The sequence below is a fragment of the Planococcus citri genome, chromosome 5 (genome assembly GCF_950023065.1).
Source record: "Planococcus citri chromosome 5, ihPlaCitr1.1, whole genome shotgun sequence".
In the NCBI taxonomy this organism is placed as follows: domain Eukaryota; kingdom Metazoa; phylum Arthropoda; class Insecta; order Hemiptera; family Pseudococcidae; genus Planococcus; species Planococcus citri.
In genome coordinates this window covers 55,761,198-55,775,432 of record NC_088681.1, presented here as the reverse complement: position 1 = coordinate 55,775,432, position 14,235 = coordinate 55,761,198, and the positions used below count along the sequence as shown (strand labels likewise).

The following is a 14,235-nucleotide window of genomic DNA, read 5'->3' as shown; positions in this document are numbered from 1 at the left end:
TGCAGGTAGGTACTTTACATATTTTTGGCAAATATAGATTTTAATCAATGAAATAAAGATACCTAAGATGCATAATTACGTAGGTATAGCTAGGTATGGGACCACCTGTGGTGACACAAACCCTTCTCTCGTAACATTCTTTACCCATTACAAAATGAATCAGACTTTAACCTTTTTCTGTCTCTCGCACTCACACACATACGTGTATCAATAGCATTGTTTTGAATCCTTTAAACTTTTATACTGGTGGTTAAGTTGATTATAATTAAGAAGGTATGAGTAAGTACATGAAGAATATAAATACTACCTATCTATTGAATGAAAATTTGTATTAAATAGGTAGGTATTGATGAAATGTGCGAATACTTTGTTTAATTGAAGTGAAAAATAATTGAAATGTAGGTAACGTGAATATGTCGAAAATACAATAAAATACACGTGAATTACGAGTAAACAAATTTTAAAATGACCAAAAATCAGTAAAAAACATGTAAAAAATCGATAAAATTACGCGAATTACGAATTAAAACGAGTTAAAAATACGTAAAAATCAAATAAATTGTGTCAAACATACGTGAAACTCGTTAAAAATTACGTTAATTACGTTCAAAATATCAAAATGCCCCAAAAACACGCTGAAAACGAATAAAAACGAAACAGAATCGGTGAAAATCGATAAAAATGGTCGAAAAAACATTAAATTACACGAAAATACGCTTAAAAAATTTTTAAAAAGACAAAAACATGCAAAAATATGATTAAAAACACATGAAGCAGGGAAATACAATGTCGGCTAAGTGCCAATCACGTTTTTTACGGGAGAGCGTAAACGAGTTTGCATAACAGGTACATCTTATAGAAAGCGCTATCTCTCGGTGTTCCATAGTACAACTTGGACTCCAAGTTGTACTATGGAACACCGAGAGATAGCCCTTTCTATAAGATGTACCTGTTATGCAAACTCGTTTACGCTCTCACGTAAAAAACGTGATTGGCACTTAGCCGACATTGTATTTCCCTGCTTCACATGAAGACCGATGAAAACACGCAAAAATGCGATGAAAAACACACGATTTCACCCCCCAAAAAATTAAAAACTCCCGAAAATGATGTAAAACACCCGAAAATGTGCCGAAAAAATTTAAAACGCCCGAAAATCAATAAAAAACACGCAGAAAATCGATAAAAACCCTCGAAAATCGAATAAAACGTGTTAAAATTATGAATTGAAAAACAAAAACGTGTAAAGTAACGCGAAAATACTCGAAAACGCCTTAAAAATATGTAAAAATTCGTTCAAAAAATAAAAATCACGTGGAAAAGAGTTAAAAAACGATAAAATTGATCAAAATGCTGGGGGAAATGATCAGAAAATCAATAAAATGCCGCTAAAACGTTCGAAGACGCCTTAAAAATGCGTAAAAATACGTTTAAAAAAATTTAAATCGATGAAAAACACGAATTACAAGATAAATTTACGAGAAAAGCAGGTAAAAATACGCGACAACGCTCAAAAACGTCTTGAAAATACACGAAGCATGATAAAAATAAGTGAAATACGTATGTAGAAATTATTGAAAATTTGTGAAAACCATAAAAAGCATTGATATACATACAATGTAAAAATACTAGAAAAAAACATTAAAATCATTAAAAATTTAGAATATCAGGTATACCATGTTTATTTGTAGATTAGTCTGCCTACCCACTCTCTCCCACCCTCATGCAACTGGTTTAGCCCAAGAAAATATTGTATAGGTGAATGATTCGGCTCTCCTACCCTTTTATTAAATCTAGCCCTCTTCTAAAGTGTAAGATAGCTACTGAGTATTTCAAACAATCCTCACTGCCCTCTCCTATATTATGTTAAAACAGTCCCTTCATAAAGTTAACTTATAAAATACTTCTGTAGGTAAGCATTTATTTCACATAGGTAGGTAAGTACTTCATTCGCTTCTATTAATAAAATAACCTACATAATTTCTCTATTTACCTCAGTTAACTACCCTCTCCACCAGATGATGCCAACCCTCTTGCATCATGCAGAATATTACTCTACTTGCAATTTATCATCAACACTACTATTCACTATTTCCTTTCCAAACTCGTAAATCTCAACAGACCTCACGCTTTTTTCCTTACACAATACCCTTCTGTCCGGACTCACAAATATTAGAATTCAAACTTATTCACTCTTCTCTTACATTAACCCTTCACACTCTTTTCACTCTCAACTCACAAATCTCAGCAGAACTCACGTTTTTTCCTCTTAGAAAACCTCAGCTCAACTTTCATACTTTGTCTCTCACCCAACCTTTCTCATACTACAATCAATACATATTTACTTAGCTACCTCCACACGCTCTTTCCTCATGCACTCATCTCTTTCTATCCTCACAAAATGCTACCTCATCTCACATTCGTTTTTTCACACAATAGCTAGTTCCTTCACACTCATACCTATCCGAAATTGAAAATTTTAAGTATGTATCTCCCATTTTTTTTCCTCGCACACTTGGTATCTCTCACTCAACAACTACTCTTATATTGCACTCAATAAGCAACCCTCACACTCATGCCGATCCGAAATTGAAAATTTCGAGTACCTATCTCCCATTCTCTCCTCGCACACTCTGTATCTCTCACTAAACTCCTCCTCTTACATTACATTGTATTGCACTCAATAAGCAACCCTCACACTCATACCCATCACCAGTTTATTCATCTTTTAAATTCAGTTTTGCACAAACATCTAGGTAGGTACCTACTTCTAAGTATCTACGTACATACATATTTGTAACAGTTTTTTTATGATACATAATTATATGGCACGTATGTATGTATTAGTTACTGGTAAGTATAATAATGGAATGGTAATTCTAATAAAATAATCAATGTATCTACATAGATCCGTAAATAATTAATTGAGAAAATGGATCTGATAGGGGATAAGAGCGAAAATGAGTATTTGAAGTAAGAGAATTCTGTCTGGTAGCATGCAAAATTTACAAAAACGTATCTACATAATATATAAAATGTTGGAAATGATGGAAAATGGAATTAATGTGAAAACATCTTGAAGGTAGGAAAATTAAATCACGAGTAATCGAGGATATAAATATTATTGGAAGGGGGGGGGGGGGTATGGTAAAAGTAGAAAAATAAATACACATAAAAACTTGATAGGTATCTATTTTCATGAATGAAGGATGCGTGGGTAGGTATACCTAATTGAAAAAATATGAAAAAGTAGGTACCTATAATGAATAAAAGAGGAACCAATAAAATGGATATTACGTATGTATTTCAAACTATGTACAAAATAAAAATAGGTTAACTTGAGATATCTGAAACGATAGATTGGAGATACTTACATATTCTTGAATATTGCTAGGTAAACTTATTGATGTGATTCTAGGTATGTACGTAGGTATGTGTCAAAAATAAAATAAACTTACGTAAAACGAGAAAATAATATACATAGTTATACGATTATTTGCGTACATTCTGATCACATCTGAGCAGGTCACATCAGGGAAAGGTTCATAGCACTGCACAATTTCTTGTAAAAATCGTGTAGGTAATGTTCATATGGGGTTAAAAATGAGGTTAGGGTACATAGGGGCCATGATGTAAGATAGTATACCTGAGAGCAAGTGAAAAATCTGGGAAAATGTAGGTAGGTAGGTAGGTAGGTTGGTAGGTAGGTCAAACTCAGTTCGGATCACTTGGTGGGTAGAAAGTAGGTGTAAGATTTGGGGAAATGTAGGTAGAAAAAATAAATCATTTTGGGTTATTTGGTAGGTGGAAAGTTGATAAAACAATTGTGGAGGAGGATGTAGGTAGGTAAAAATCAGTTTGGATCACTTGTTAGGTGGGAAGCAGGTAAAAATTTGGGGTGTAGGTAAGAAAAATTTATTAGTTTGGGTGACTTGGTCTGCGAAACGCAAGTACAAAATTTGTTTGGGCCACTTGGTAGATGGCGAGCAAATGAAAAAGTATGGGAAATGTAGGTAGAAAAAAATAAATCATTTTGGGTTAATTGGTATTGGTAGGTTGAAAGCAAGTAAAAATTTGGGGGAATGTGAGTAGAAGAGATTACTTGGGTCATTTGGTCATGAAAAATTGAAAAATGTATATGACTTCATTTCCTATAGCGTGCGGGGGGGGGGGGTTATTAATTCTAACTACAATGAGTTACATTTACCTATATTTCCTACATTTAGTCAAGTTAGATTGGACAAAAAACTGAAAAAAAGCTCTTGGAGGAGAGGGTGGTGGAGGAACGGGTGTCATATCGTGATGGAGGGGAGGGGGTCCTGCATTGAGTTGCCTTCAGTAAGGTTAGGTTACAGCAGCATCTTTCTTGTGGGGTTAGGTTGGATAATGATGAGTTTCAAAATGGGATGAGGGATGACAAGCAGATTCTAGTGTTGGGCAGGTGGGGGGAGGGGGTAATATGTTGGGTAAGTGTGCCCTTGGTCATGTTAGGTTGGAATTACAACGCCTCGTTAGGTTAAATTCAAGTGGCAGAGTTCTAAGCAAGTTGCTCCTGATGCTCCTGGCTCAGAATCCGTGATAAATACCTACTGCCGCATTTCAATAGGGACAAACCGGGTTTTTGAGAGGGGGAGGGGAGAAGGGGTTCTCGTTTTTAAAAAAATCAAATTTGTCAAAAAAATGGAATCATTTACCAGAATTCATCGAACGGTGTCATTTTTTGACGAAATTTCCCCAAAAAAGTCGAATTAAATAATGGGTAGGTGCCTTCTGTTTTTGCCCAAATTCCTCCCAAAAAATCTGTTCCGTTGTCAAAACCGTCAAAAGGTTTAATTTTTTCCCAGTGACGTAGACAAGACATTCTGAAGAGGGAGGGGGGGGCGAAATCAGATTTTTTTAAGCACAAAAAATCGAAATTCAGAGGTAATGTTTGGATAATTTTTTGTAATGTGTGATGATCTGATGATTACGTGAAAATGAAGGAATTTTTCAAAATGATGGGTCCAAAAAACGAGGAAAAAAGTCAATTTTTGCATGTTTTATTTTGAATTTTTGCTCCAAGAATTTGAAGGTGAGGTCTGGATTTTTTTGAACTGCTCAATTTTTTCGGATTTGGCTGAAGTTGAAGGAAATCTGTTCTGTTTACGCTGCTTCGAAAATCTATTATAGAAAATACGAAATCATTCTACATAGATAGGTACATATGAAAACTTGAAGAAAGTTCAAAATTGTATATTTTCCCATTTAGGTACCTAGGTACATACTTATTTGATCCGAAGAAATCAGAGCTTCTGAAAACCAGCAAACCGCAGGTCACATTAATTTTTCTTACTTTTTTGGGAGGAGGGGGAGGAGACTTTGGGAGCTTCGTTTATATCAAAAAAACAGATTGAAACATAAAATCAGCAACCCTTATTTTTTTCCATTTTTATTTAAAGGTTCTAGCTGTTGGGCTCAGGGGATTGGAAAAAATCTACAACCTTGCGTTAAATTGAAATTTAAAATTAGCACATCTAATAACCCAGCAATAGCAAAGCAAATTTTTTGTTTGTTGTGGGGCTCAGAGGGCTCTTATTGAAAAAGTAAGTTGAAATTCGAAGTCACCGCCTCCAAAAATCTCGTTCAAACCTTAGGTCACTCGAATGTGTAAAGCTCAGAGGGGCAACATTTTTTTTTTTTTAATGAAAAATTCGTGTGACCTATGATTTGTTGGGTATTTACAGGCTCTGATTTCGAATTTCAACTTACTTTTTCAATACGAGTTCCCTGAGTCCCTTAAGGATTAGTATCAAAAATGAATGTTGAAAGACGAAATCAGCAGCCAAGTCGAAAATGTGGCAAATGACTCGTAACGTGTTTTTATGCCCTTTTTTTTCTTTCTTTTTTTTTTGCTAAAAATGGAAGGAGGCAGTTTAAGATCCCAACTTTTGAAATTCAAACATTTTTTGCAAATTCAAAAGTTGGTTGCTAAAGTTGTAAAAAAATACGCAATTCATCCAAAATTCCGAATTTGTTCCCATGGTTTTTTCAAATCGCAAGTTTTCTTTTGCCTTCGCTTCGTTTGGGCCACTTGGCTTTTTTTCAAATTTTCTGAAAATGATTTTTCCAAAACAATGAGATAGTTTCACAAAATCTTGAGTACCTAATGAAAGAAATGAAAATTTTGCAGGTCATTGCATCGAATTTTTTTCTAATTCAAGAAAATTACTTACAAGGGAACCTCTTGAAGTGTCACACACCGATTTGAACGGGACCGCGATTTTTGAAAAGAGCATAGTCTAAAACCCCCAAAACCAAATTTTCAGCTGCCCAAGTTCATTTTTCGATTTTTGGCGAATTTTTGAAAATTCAAAATTGACTGTTTTTGGCGATTTATGCTTTTTTTAAAAAAGTACGTACTTGATCAGTAAAAATGGTCAAAATAAGTCCCAAAACTAATATTAACTACCCAAATCCAAATTTTACCATTTCCAGCCATTCTGGAGCCTCCAGTGCGATTTTTCAATTTCTCCAGAATTTTGAATTTGCTCCAGAAAGCGTGAATATGAAGTTGGGCAGCTAAAAATCGAGTTGTATATTACACTCGACCTGTTTAACGAGTTTATGCACATTTGAGCCGATTTTGAGAGTGACACCTCAAAAGTGGCTTTTTGACCAGCTTTTTTAAAATTAAAAAATCAAAAAAATCAAAAGTTTCCCGTTTGTGTGGAAATTTTTGAAATTCACGCGAATTGCTGTATTTTGTCAAAAACTAACCTCCCAAATCTTAATTTCACTATTTCCAGCCATTCTGGAGCCTCCAGCGCTATTTTTCAATTTCTCCAGAATTTTGAATTTGCTCCAGAATGGCTGGAAATGGTAAAATTTGGATTTGGGTAATTAATATTAGTTTTGGGACTTATTTTGACTATTGTTATTGATCAAGTACGAGTAAGTGCTTTTTTTTAAAAAAAAAGGCATAAATCGTCAAAAACAGTCAATTTTGAAATTTCAAAAATTCGCCAAAAATCGAAAAATCAACTTGGGCAGCTGAAAATTTGGTTTTGGGGGTTTTAGACTATGCTCTTTCCAAAAATCGCGGTCTCGTTCAAATCGGAGTGTGACACCTCAAGAGGTTCCCTTGTTAGTCCAAAAATCACAAAATTGTCTTCACTTTGGATTTCAACAAACTGTACGAAGCTTGTTCGAGGTTTCGCGAAATTTTTTTTTGACAATTCTCTCGTTCTTCTGATTAAAATGATGAAATGGGCAGAGAGGGGTGGGGAGAAGAGGATGAATCTTGAATAATTCTTATGTGTATGTATCTTCATGAAGAAAAATATCAAAAAATCTCCTGTTAGAATATTTTAAGAATGTGTGGACACCTTGAATACTGTTTTTTTTAAAGGGTGACCCGGGGGGGGGGGGTAACTATGGGTAGATTTGACGACATTGACGTGGTACAAAAAGCACGAATTTATCTTTTTGAATTTTAGTAGACACCCTGTTTAGGCAACTATCGCTGAATTTTCCCAAATGATTGAAATTTTATCGTTTTTCGCAGCTCAAATTTACCCTCGTATGTTTCATAACTTCCCTTTGAGAGTGAGAATCAGAGATGCTAAGTTACCGGTAATTTATAATTGGGTAACTTACCAGTAACTTACCGGTAAGTTACCGGTAATTTAAGTAACTTATAAATTTTCACTGAAATGGTTCTGAACATCAGAATTAAGATGAAGGTTACCTTGAAATTATCCATAACATCCAACAACTGACAGAAATGGATAGGGACTTGTGTAGATGTCCCATTTTTGCGCCTTTGGGCTTGGGCAATACAAAAATTGCTGCCCCTTGCTTTCAAATTACCAAAAAATTCCTAATCAGAGTGCACCAGCATTTTCTATTACAAAAAGAGAACTGAGAAGAGAAGAGAACTGTATTAACCAGTTGCAAGAATGAAATTAAGGCAAAAAAAAATTATGTTTTCTCAATCTCAAGTAACACCAATCATTTCTCAAATTAAAGTTCAAACTTCAGAGCATTCAAATCAAACAAAAAAAACGAACACTTTTGAAGATTTGTAATAGGTACCTATCTAGGTATTGAAAGTAGTCAAGTAATACAGTGTGCTTCAACAAAATTAAAATTTACAGCTTTATTTTACCTCACAATTCAATTCATTTTTTTTTTTTTGATTTTACAATTTATTATTTATAGGTCATCTCACAAGAAGTAGATATGTATGTACCTACTCTCTAAATTTGAAACAGTCAAATTTCACTGTTAAGAAGGCAAAATCCAAAATGTCATCACTGAAATAAACAGTGAAAAAGTACTGCAAAAGTCAGTTATTTAAAATTTTTTACTGCTGACCAAGCTGATCAGTGATCACAGTAGTTTTTCACTGATCAACACAGTACCTACCTACCTACCTACCTACCTACCTACCTACCTACCTACCTACCTAAATAAATAATAATTCATTTTTGACTGATCAGTAAATAATTCACTTTTGAATTTTGATTTGACTGATCAGATCAGAAAATTATTTACTGAAAAATGAAAATCCAGTCAAAAACTATAGTTTACAAGAAGCCAGAATGTTGTCATACCATACTCATACCCTACTGTTAAGTGCTATACAGTAAAATTTGACTCTTTTAAATTTAGAGAGTACAAATTGTAATTTGTTGTATCTAGACAGCTACAGCAGTACATGCAAACATCAAAAATTACCCATGCCAACATTTCTGTTGAAAATTTATAAATTACCGCGGTAACTTATGGTAATTTATGACATGGTAACTTACCGGTAACTTACCGGTAAGTTCTCGGGTAAGTTACCGCGGTAAGTTTCCATGCATCTCTGGTGAGAATGCTCTTCCTCCGAATTTTTCCAAGAATCTAAATAAGATATTGCTATTAAATATCATCAATTTGCAAATTTCTAAGCATTTTCTTATTATTCTGTTACAGATGTGTACTTATGAAAAGACCCACTCAAAGAAGGCCGCCTGCGCTGTGAAAAATACCTACACCAGTAAAAAATTCTCGTGATCTCGTTTAAAAACCAAAAATGCGGCTGTGAAAAATAATTCCAAATGGGGAGCAGGGTTCAATGTGTTGAAAGATAGGTGCTCTGGCCGCATGATGATTTTATTCGCACGCAACAACAACAACAGCATCAACAGCAACATCATCTACAACGACCTCGAAGAGACAGTAAAAATTTCCAAACCTTTGACTACGATCTCCATCTGCGAAAAAGTTACCAATTTAGCCTTTAGAGTGTCCAATAAAAGTAGAAAGATCGTGATACGGAAGAAAGCATCGTCGTTACCGCGAACCGCTGCGAATATCCAGAGGTGGAAGACGCTCGTGGCAGCGGGACAATGCGGCACGTTCCTTACTCGGCGTCTTCGTACAAGAACGGTAAAGAGTCTCGGGCGACAATGGCGATAAGTGCTATGTCAGCTGAGGATAGCTGGTTTAATGGTAGGCATCGGCAACAGGTACAACCAGCGACATTGTGTAGATTCGGCGATGGTATGGTATACAGCAGTGTTGCCGAAGTGGGAGGTAGCGGTTTAGGCGGTGGTGGCGGTAGCGATGATAATGTTATCGTGAATATCATCGACGATGACGACGGGCGCTACGGCCAAGCAGCTAGTAATGAAAACCATCTCGCTCGAAAAGGTAGTGCTGTCGGTATAAGTAGTGTTGGTAGTGATACGAATACGACGACGACGAAAAATACGAGTTCGAAAGTTGTTAATAATAGTGTTTTGCGATCTGACGAAGAAGATGAGGTGATATTTGACGACGATGATGATGATGATGAAGATGACTACAATGTACGATCCAGCGATGAAGAATACGGTCGTAGGTTGCTGTTGAGTGCTCTGAGTGCGGCGGCTGTGGTACCTTCGTCTCGTCGAGGCGATCTGCCCTTAGAGAAATGGCCATTGTATCATAAGAAAAGCTTCCTTTTCAAACGTAGACGCAGGCCGAGCCTCAGTAACGTGGTGGAGATCTACGAGAATTGCGTGGACGACGATAAATGCTCGATTGCGCCATCGCCAGCGACCTCAGCCTTTTCGACCAAAACGACCACACAGTGCGCCGGTACGAATGTGGTGGAAAACGGTGCGTCTAAGGTGGCCGCCCCTGCCGGCTCCGGATCCGGTCCAGGCTGCTTGGGCGCCACCTTGATCGGTGGTTCTCGCGGTAGTGGCGATTTAACGTCTTCGGCAGTGATGTGCGGTGGCAGTGTCGGTGGTGTCGGTGGTGCTAATAATAGTAAAAATAATAATTGTAATAATAATTGTATCAGTGGTGGTGGTAGTGGTCGCAAATCGGCAACGCTGGCGACGCAGCCTGATACCAACCTCAACCATTCTTTTCTGCCGGATACAACGGTGGTCCAGACGTCATCCGCGTCTCCAGCCACCAGACCCGGAAGACTCTTCGGCAGTGCTACAGATCTCCGAGAACAAAACGCCCTCAAAGAATTAGCCAACTTCGCAGCTGCAGCAAATGGCAACGTACCATCATCGTTACCAGCATCGGTGCATAAAGCTCGTCGATCCTCGCTGTCTAAATCCTGGTACGGCGAAGCTTGCTCCAACGTAGTCGAAAAGTTACCATCTTTTAACGGATCCTCAGCAGCTGATAAAGACGGCTACGCTGCGTGGCGACGAAGGCGAACTTTTACCAGCGTGCCCGAGGACGAAGACGCGACCATAGGTGAAATTGGCGTAGACAGTGAAGAGAGAGTTGTTCTCTTAGAACGATCGGTATCGGTGCCCAACAACGATGCGCTTTCAACCACTCCCACCGCTTCTTCAGCCACCATCGTGGCTGCTGCCTCGGCCAAGTCGACCGGCTGCTGCGAGAATTCGACGACGTCGCCGGCTCCTCCTCAGCAGACGACAAACGGTGCTAGCAAACTGGGCAAATGGAGTAAAAGTAAAATCGATTTATTGCTGCCCAGCTTGAAATCGCTGGTTACAATGACGACTAATAAACTTTCGGCGAGCCGGCCATCGAATCTGAATTGCCGAAGGAATTCGTCCTGCGTTACCAATAACTACTCGACGTCTAGATTCGACGTTCGAACCATCGGCTCTCCTTTGGCAGCCACGCTCAGACGGAATATCAGTCTGAATAGCGTGCAGACCACGTCGTCGTCCAGGAAAAACGCCAGCTCCGATAACCTAGTCGAAGTATGCTTGCTAAATAAGAAACTACGCAAGTGTAACACCGTCCTAACCCTGAGTGGCTGTATTAGCAGGAATTCGAATGCCAGCGGTACCCTGCACGTCGAACCTTTACGGCCGGTTAACAGGCTAAGGGTGACACCCAATTCGCAGGATGTGTACACCACCTCGAGGATGTGTTCCAGATGCAGCAGCCTGCTCTCGATGGCGTCGTCGTCCAGATATTCCCTTAATTCGGCTCACGATTTTGTACCGGTCGTCAGCCCCAGCGTGCTGTGTAAAGTCTGCTTGAATGAAGTTCCTTTGAAAGATTCGTGGACGTTGCAGCATTGCGAGTGCTCCTATTGCGTTGATGTGAGTAATATCTATTCGTTATTTTTCGTTTATTTGTAGTTTAGCTGGTTACGAGGGTAGTTTTTGAAATGGTATTTTTTAATTTGAACGAAACTTAGCTTGATTGAAAGAGCATGCCCTGAAATCCCCATAATCAAAATTTCAAGTGATGAAGTTCATTTTTAGATTTTGGAAAATTTTTAAAAATTCAAAAAATTCAGAAAATTTTCATAAAATTGTATTTTTTTGAGCGAAGTGAACCAACGTGAGTAATGCCTTCAATTCAACTCCCACACATCAACGACTGTCAGTTTTGGACTATTCTGGAGCCTCTGGCGATTTTTTCATTTTCTCCTAAAATTTCAAATCGCTCTCAATAGGCCAAAAACGAACTTGAGCACCCTATAAATTTGGTCGACGTTTATTGAGCACCCTCTCGACTGTTTCAGCTCAGGAGTGTGAGTTTGGAAAGTGAGTTTTTGACCAATTTGTGAATTCCAGAAAAAATGAGGAAAAATCAAATTTTCAAAGAAATCATTTTTGTATGTTACGAAAACAGTCAAAAAGGTGTCTGATAAGCACTGATCAAATTTATGGATGCTGAAGTTCGTTTTTGGTCACTCCAAACCAATTTGAAATTCTGGGGAAAATTTGAAAAGTCGCTGGAGGCTTCAGAATAGCCCAAAGTCGGTCATTGTTGATGTGATGGGAGTTGAATCGCAGGTATGTATTATTTACGTTGGTTCACTTTTCTCAAAAAAGTTATTTGTGATTGATTTTTAAAACATTTGTACTTTTTTGATTTTTTTTTCAATTTTCAAAAATTTTCCAAAAATCCAAAAATGAACTTCGAGGGTTTGAAATTTTGGTTTCGAGGGTTTTTGGAGATGCTGTTTCTATTTAACGTGATTTCGTTCAAATCGGATAGTGTTATAGTTTGAAAGGACATGACTTGAAAAAAAATTTATTTAATGACGCCCACGCTTTTATGGGCTGGAAATGTAGAATTTTTATATATTTTGAAGAAGTGTTTGTGCCAAGAAACTTCTGAACAATTGACCCCTTCTGTAGAATTCTCCTAATGTTGTCCGAATGAATCCTTTGATCATGAAAATGTCATATTTTTGTAAGCTGTAGGCTCTCCTTCCTTTGCCCAATTGCTATAAAATAGTTTATTTATTGGCTTGAACAGTCCAAGTCTGCTGATAAAAATTAAAGTGTAAAATCCATAATTTTTCAACAAAAAAAAATGAATTATTGTAAACTTCCAGTTTTTTGTAAGTGACAAAAGTGCAAACGATATTCCCCCAATTTTCAGAATTTTCGAAAACGAATTTTTGAGATAATCAAATCCAAAATTAGAACCAATTTGGTCCCATAGGGAAGAATATTTGCCCCCAGAAACCAACCAGAGGAATCATTTGCCTTTGCTTTTTTTCTCAAAATTCCCAAAATGAAGGGATGAGTTGAACTATCATTTCATTCTGATTGAAATGTGTATAAATATTTTATCTTGAGAGAATCTGAAAATTCTTTGAATTGTGTTTGAGTCGTTTGCTGAGGGAAAATTTTTGAAAATTTGATTTAAAAAATGTAAAAAAACGAATTCCAAAGAAAAATTTCTAGACCATGAAAAAAATGATTAAAATTTGATGCCAATCCATTCCACGTGCAATTTGATTAATTTTTTTCAAATATTTTCCAAAAGTTGAGAAAACTTGAAACGTTGAGATTTGAGTATTGTAGTTCATTAATTGTGTGGGGGGGGGGTTCGAAAAACAAAGTTCCCTAGAATTACCGAGAGTGGTAAAAAAGTTGTCGTCTCGAGTAATAAAATGGTGGATTTAGTAGGAATAAATTTCATTGAAAATTCGTAAAAAAACTACGTTTTATTTTGAATAGAATCAGAAAAATTGTTTTATTTAAATTTTTTTTATGAATGGGGAAGCATTTTTGAAGTACACATGACGTCACTTTAATCGTGTAACTTTTTTTTCAATGACTCAAATCTCAAATTTTTTTAAGAATAGAGAAGGGGTGTGAAATTTTTAGGATTGCATTTGAGTTATTTTTATGGAGTGAAAAAAACTAGCAAAAGTGGTGGGAAAATAGAGTAGGTGGGTAATAATTTTTGAGAAAAAAAATTGACGCCATGAAAACAGTTTAAAAAGATAAAAATCATTTTCAAATTTTCGTCCATCGAAAAATAATAATAATTTTTTCTAAAAATTTGAGGGGAAAATCTCAAAATTTTGATACTGAGGTTTTCAAAAATGGATGAGAGGTGAAAGGGGGTAAATGAATAAGTGCTCAGATTTTTTCTGTAGCCATTTTATAGTGATTTTTCTTCTGAGCTTCATCAAGTTCCAAAAAAAGTTGAAAATAAATTTATTCAAGTAAACTGTTGAACACGATAATTTTTCTCATGGTTTTAAATCCGCAAAATTAAATTTTCGATTTTCCTGAGCCATTTTTTTTGTTGCCAATGTTTGAACTTTCCAGCCCCCTCCCCCCCCCAACCCTACATTCATATCAATAGTACGTTTTCCTAGCAAAATTCCTATTGTGATAAAATTGTTCAACGAAGTATCATTTTGCATTCAATTAAATTTTATTTCGGCACAATTTCTCAAGATTTTGTGATTCTTGAACAGATTTTTCAAACCCATTTCTAGACCAATAATTTGATTTCTGGCTCGTT

General features: G+C 36.6%; 1 protein-coding gene across 3 annotated transcripts in view; it reads left to right on the top strand.

Moving 5' to 3' along the window:
• The window catches only part of LOC135847171 (uncharacterized), a 354,358-nt gene that overhangs the window by 108,689 nt on the left and 231,434 nt on the right, over window positions 1–14,235 (top strand). For all 3 annotated transcript variants that reach the window (XM_065366607.1, XM_065366606.1, XM_065366608.1), the window contains one exon: window positions 8,959–11,555. In XM_065366607.1, the coding sequence (XP_065222679.1) occupies window positions 9,375–11,555 (2,181 nt within the window). In that variant the 5' untranslated portion in view covers window positions 8,959–9,374. The remainder of the gene's footprint in view (window positions 1–8,958; window positions 11,556–14,235) is intronic.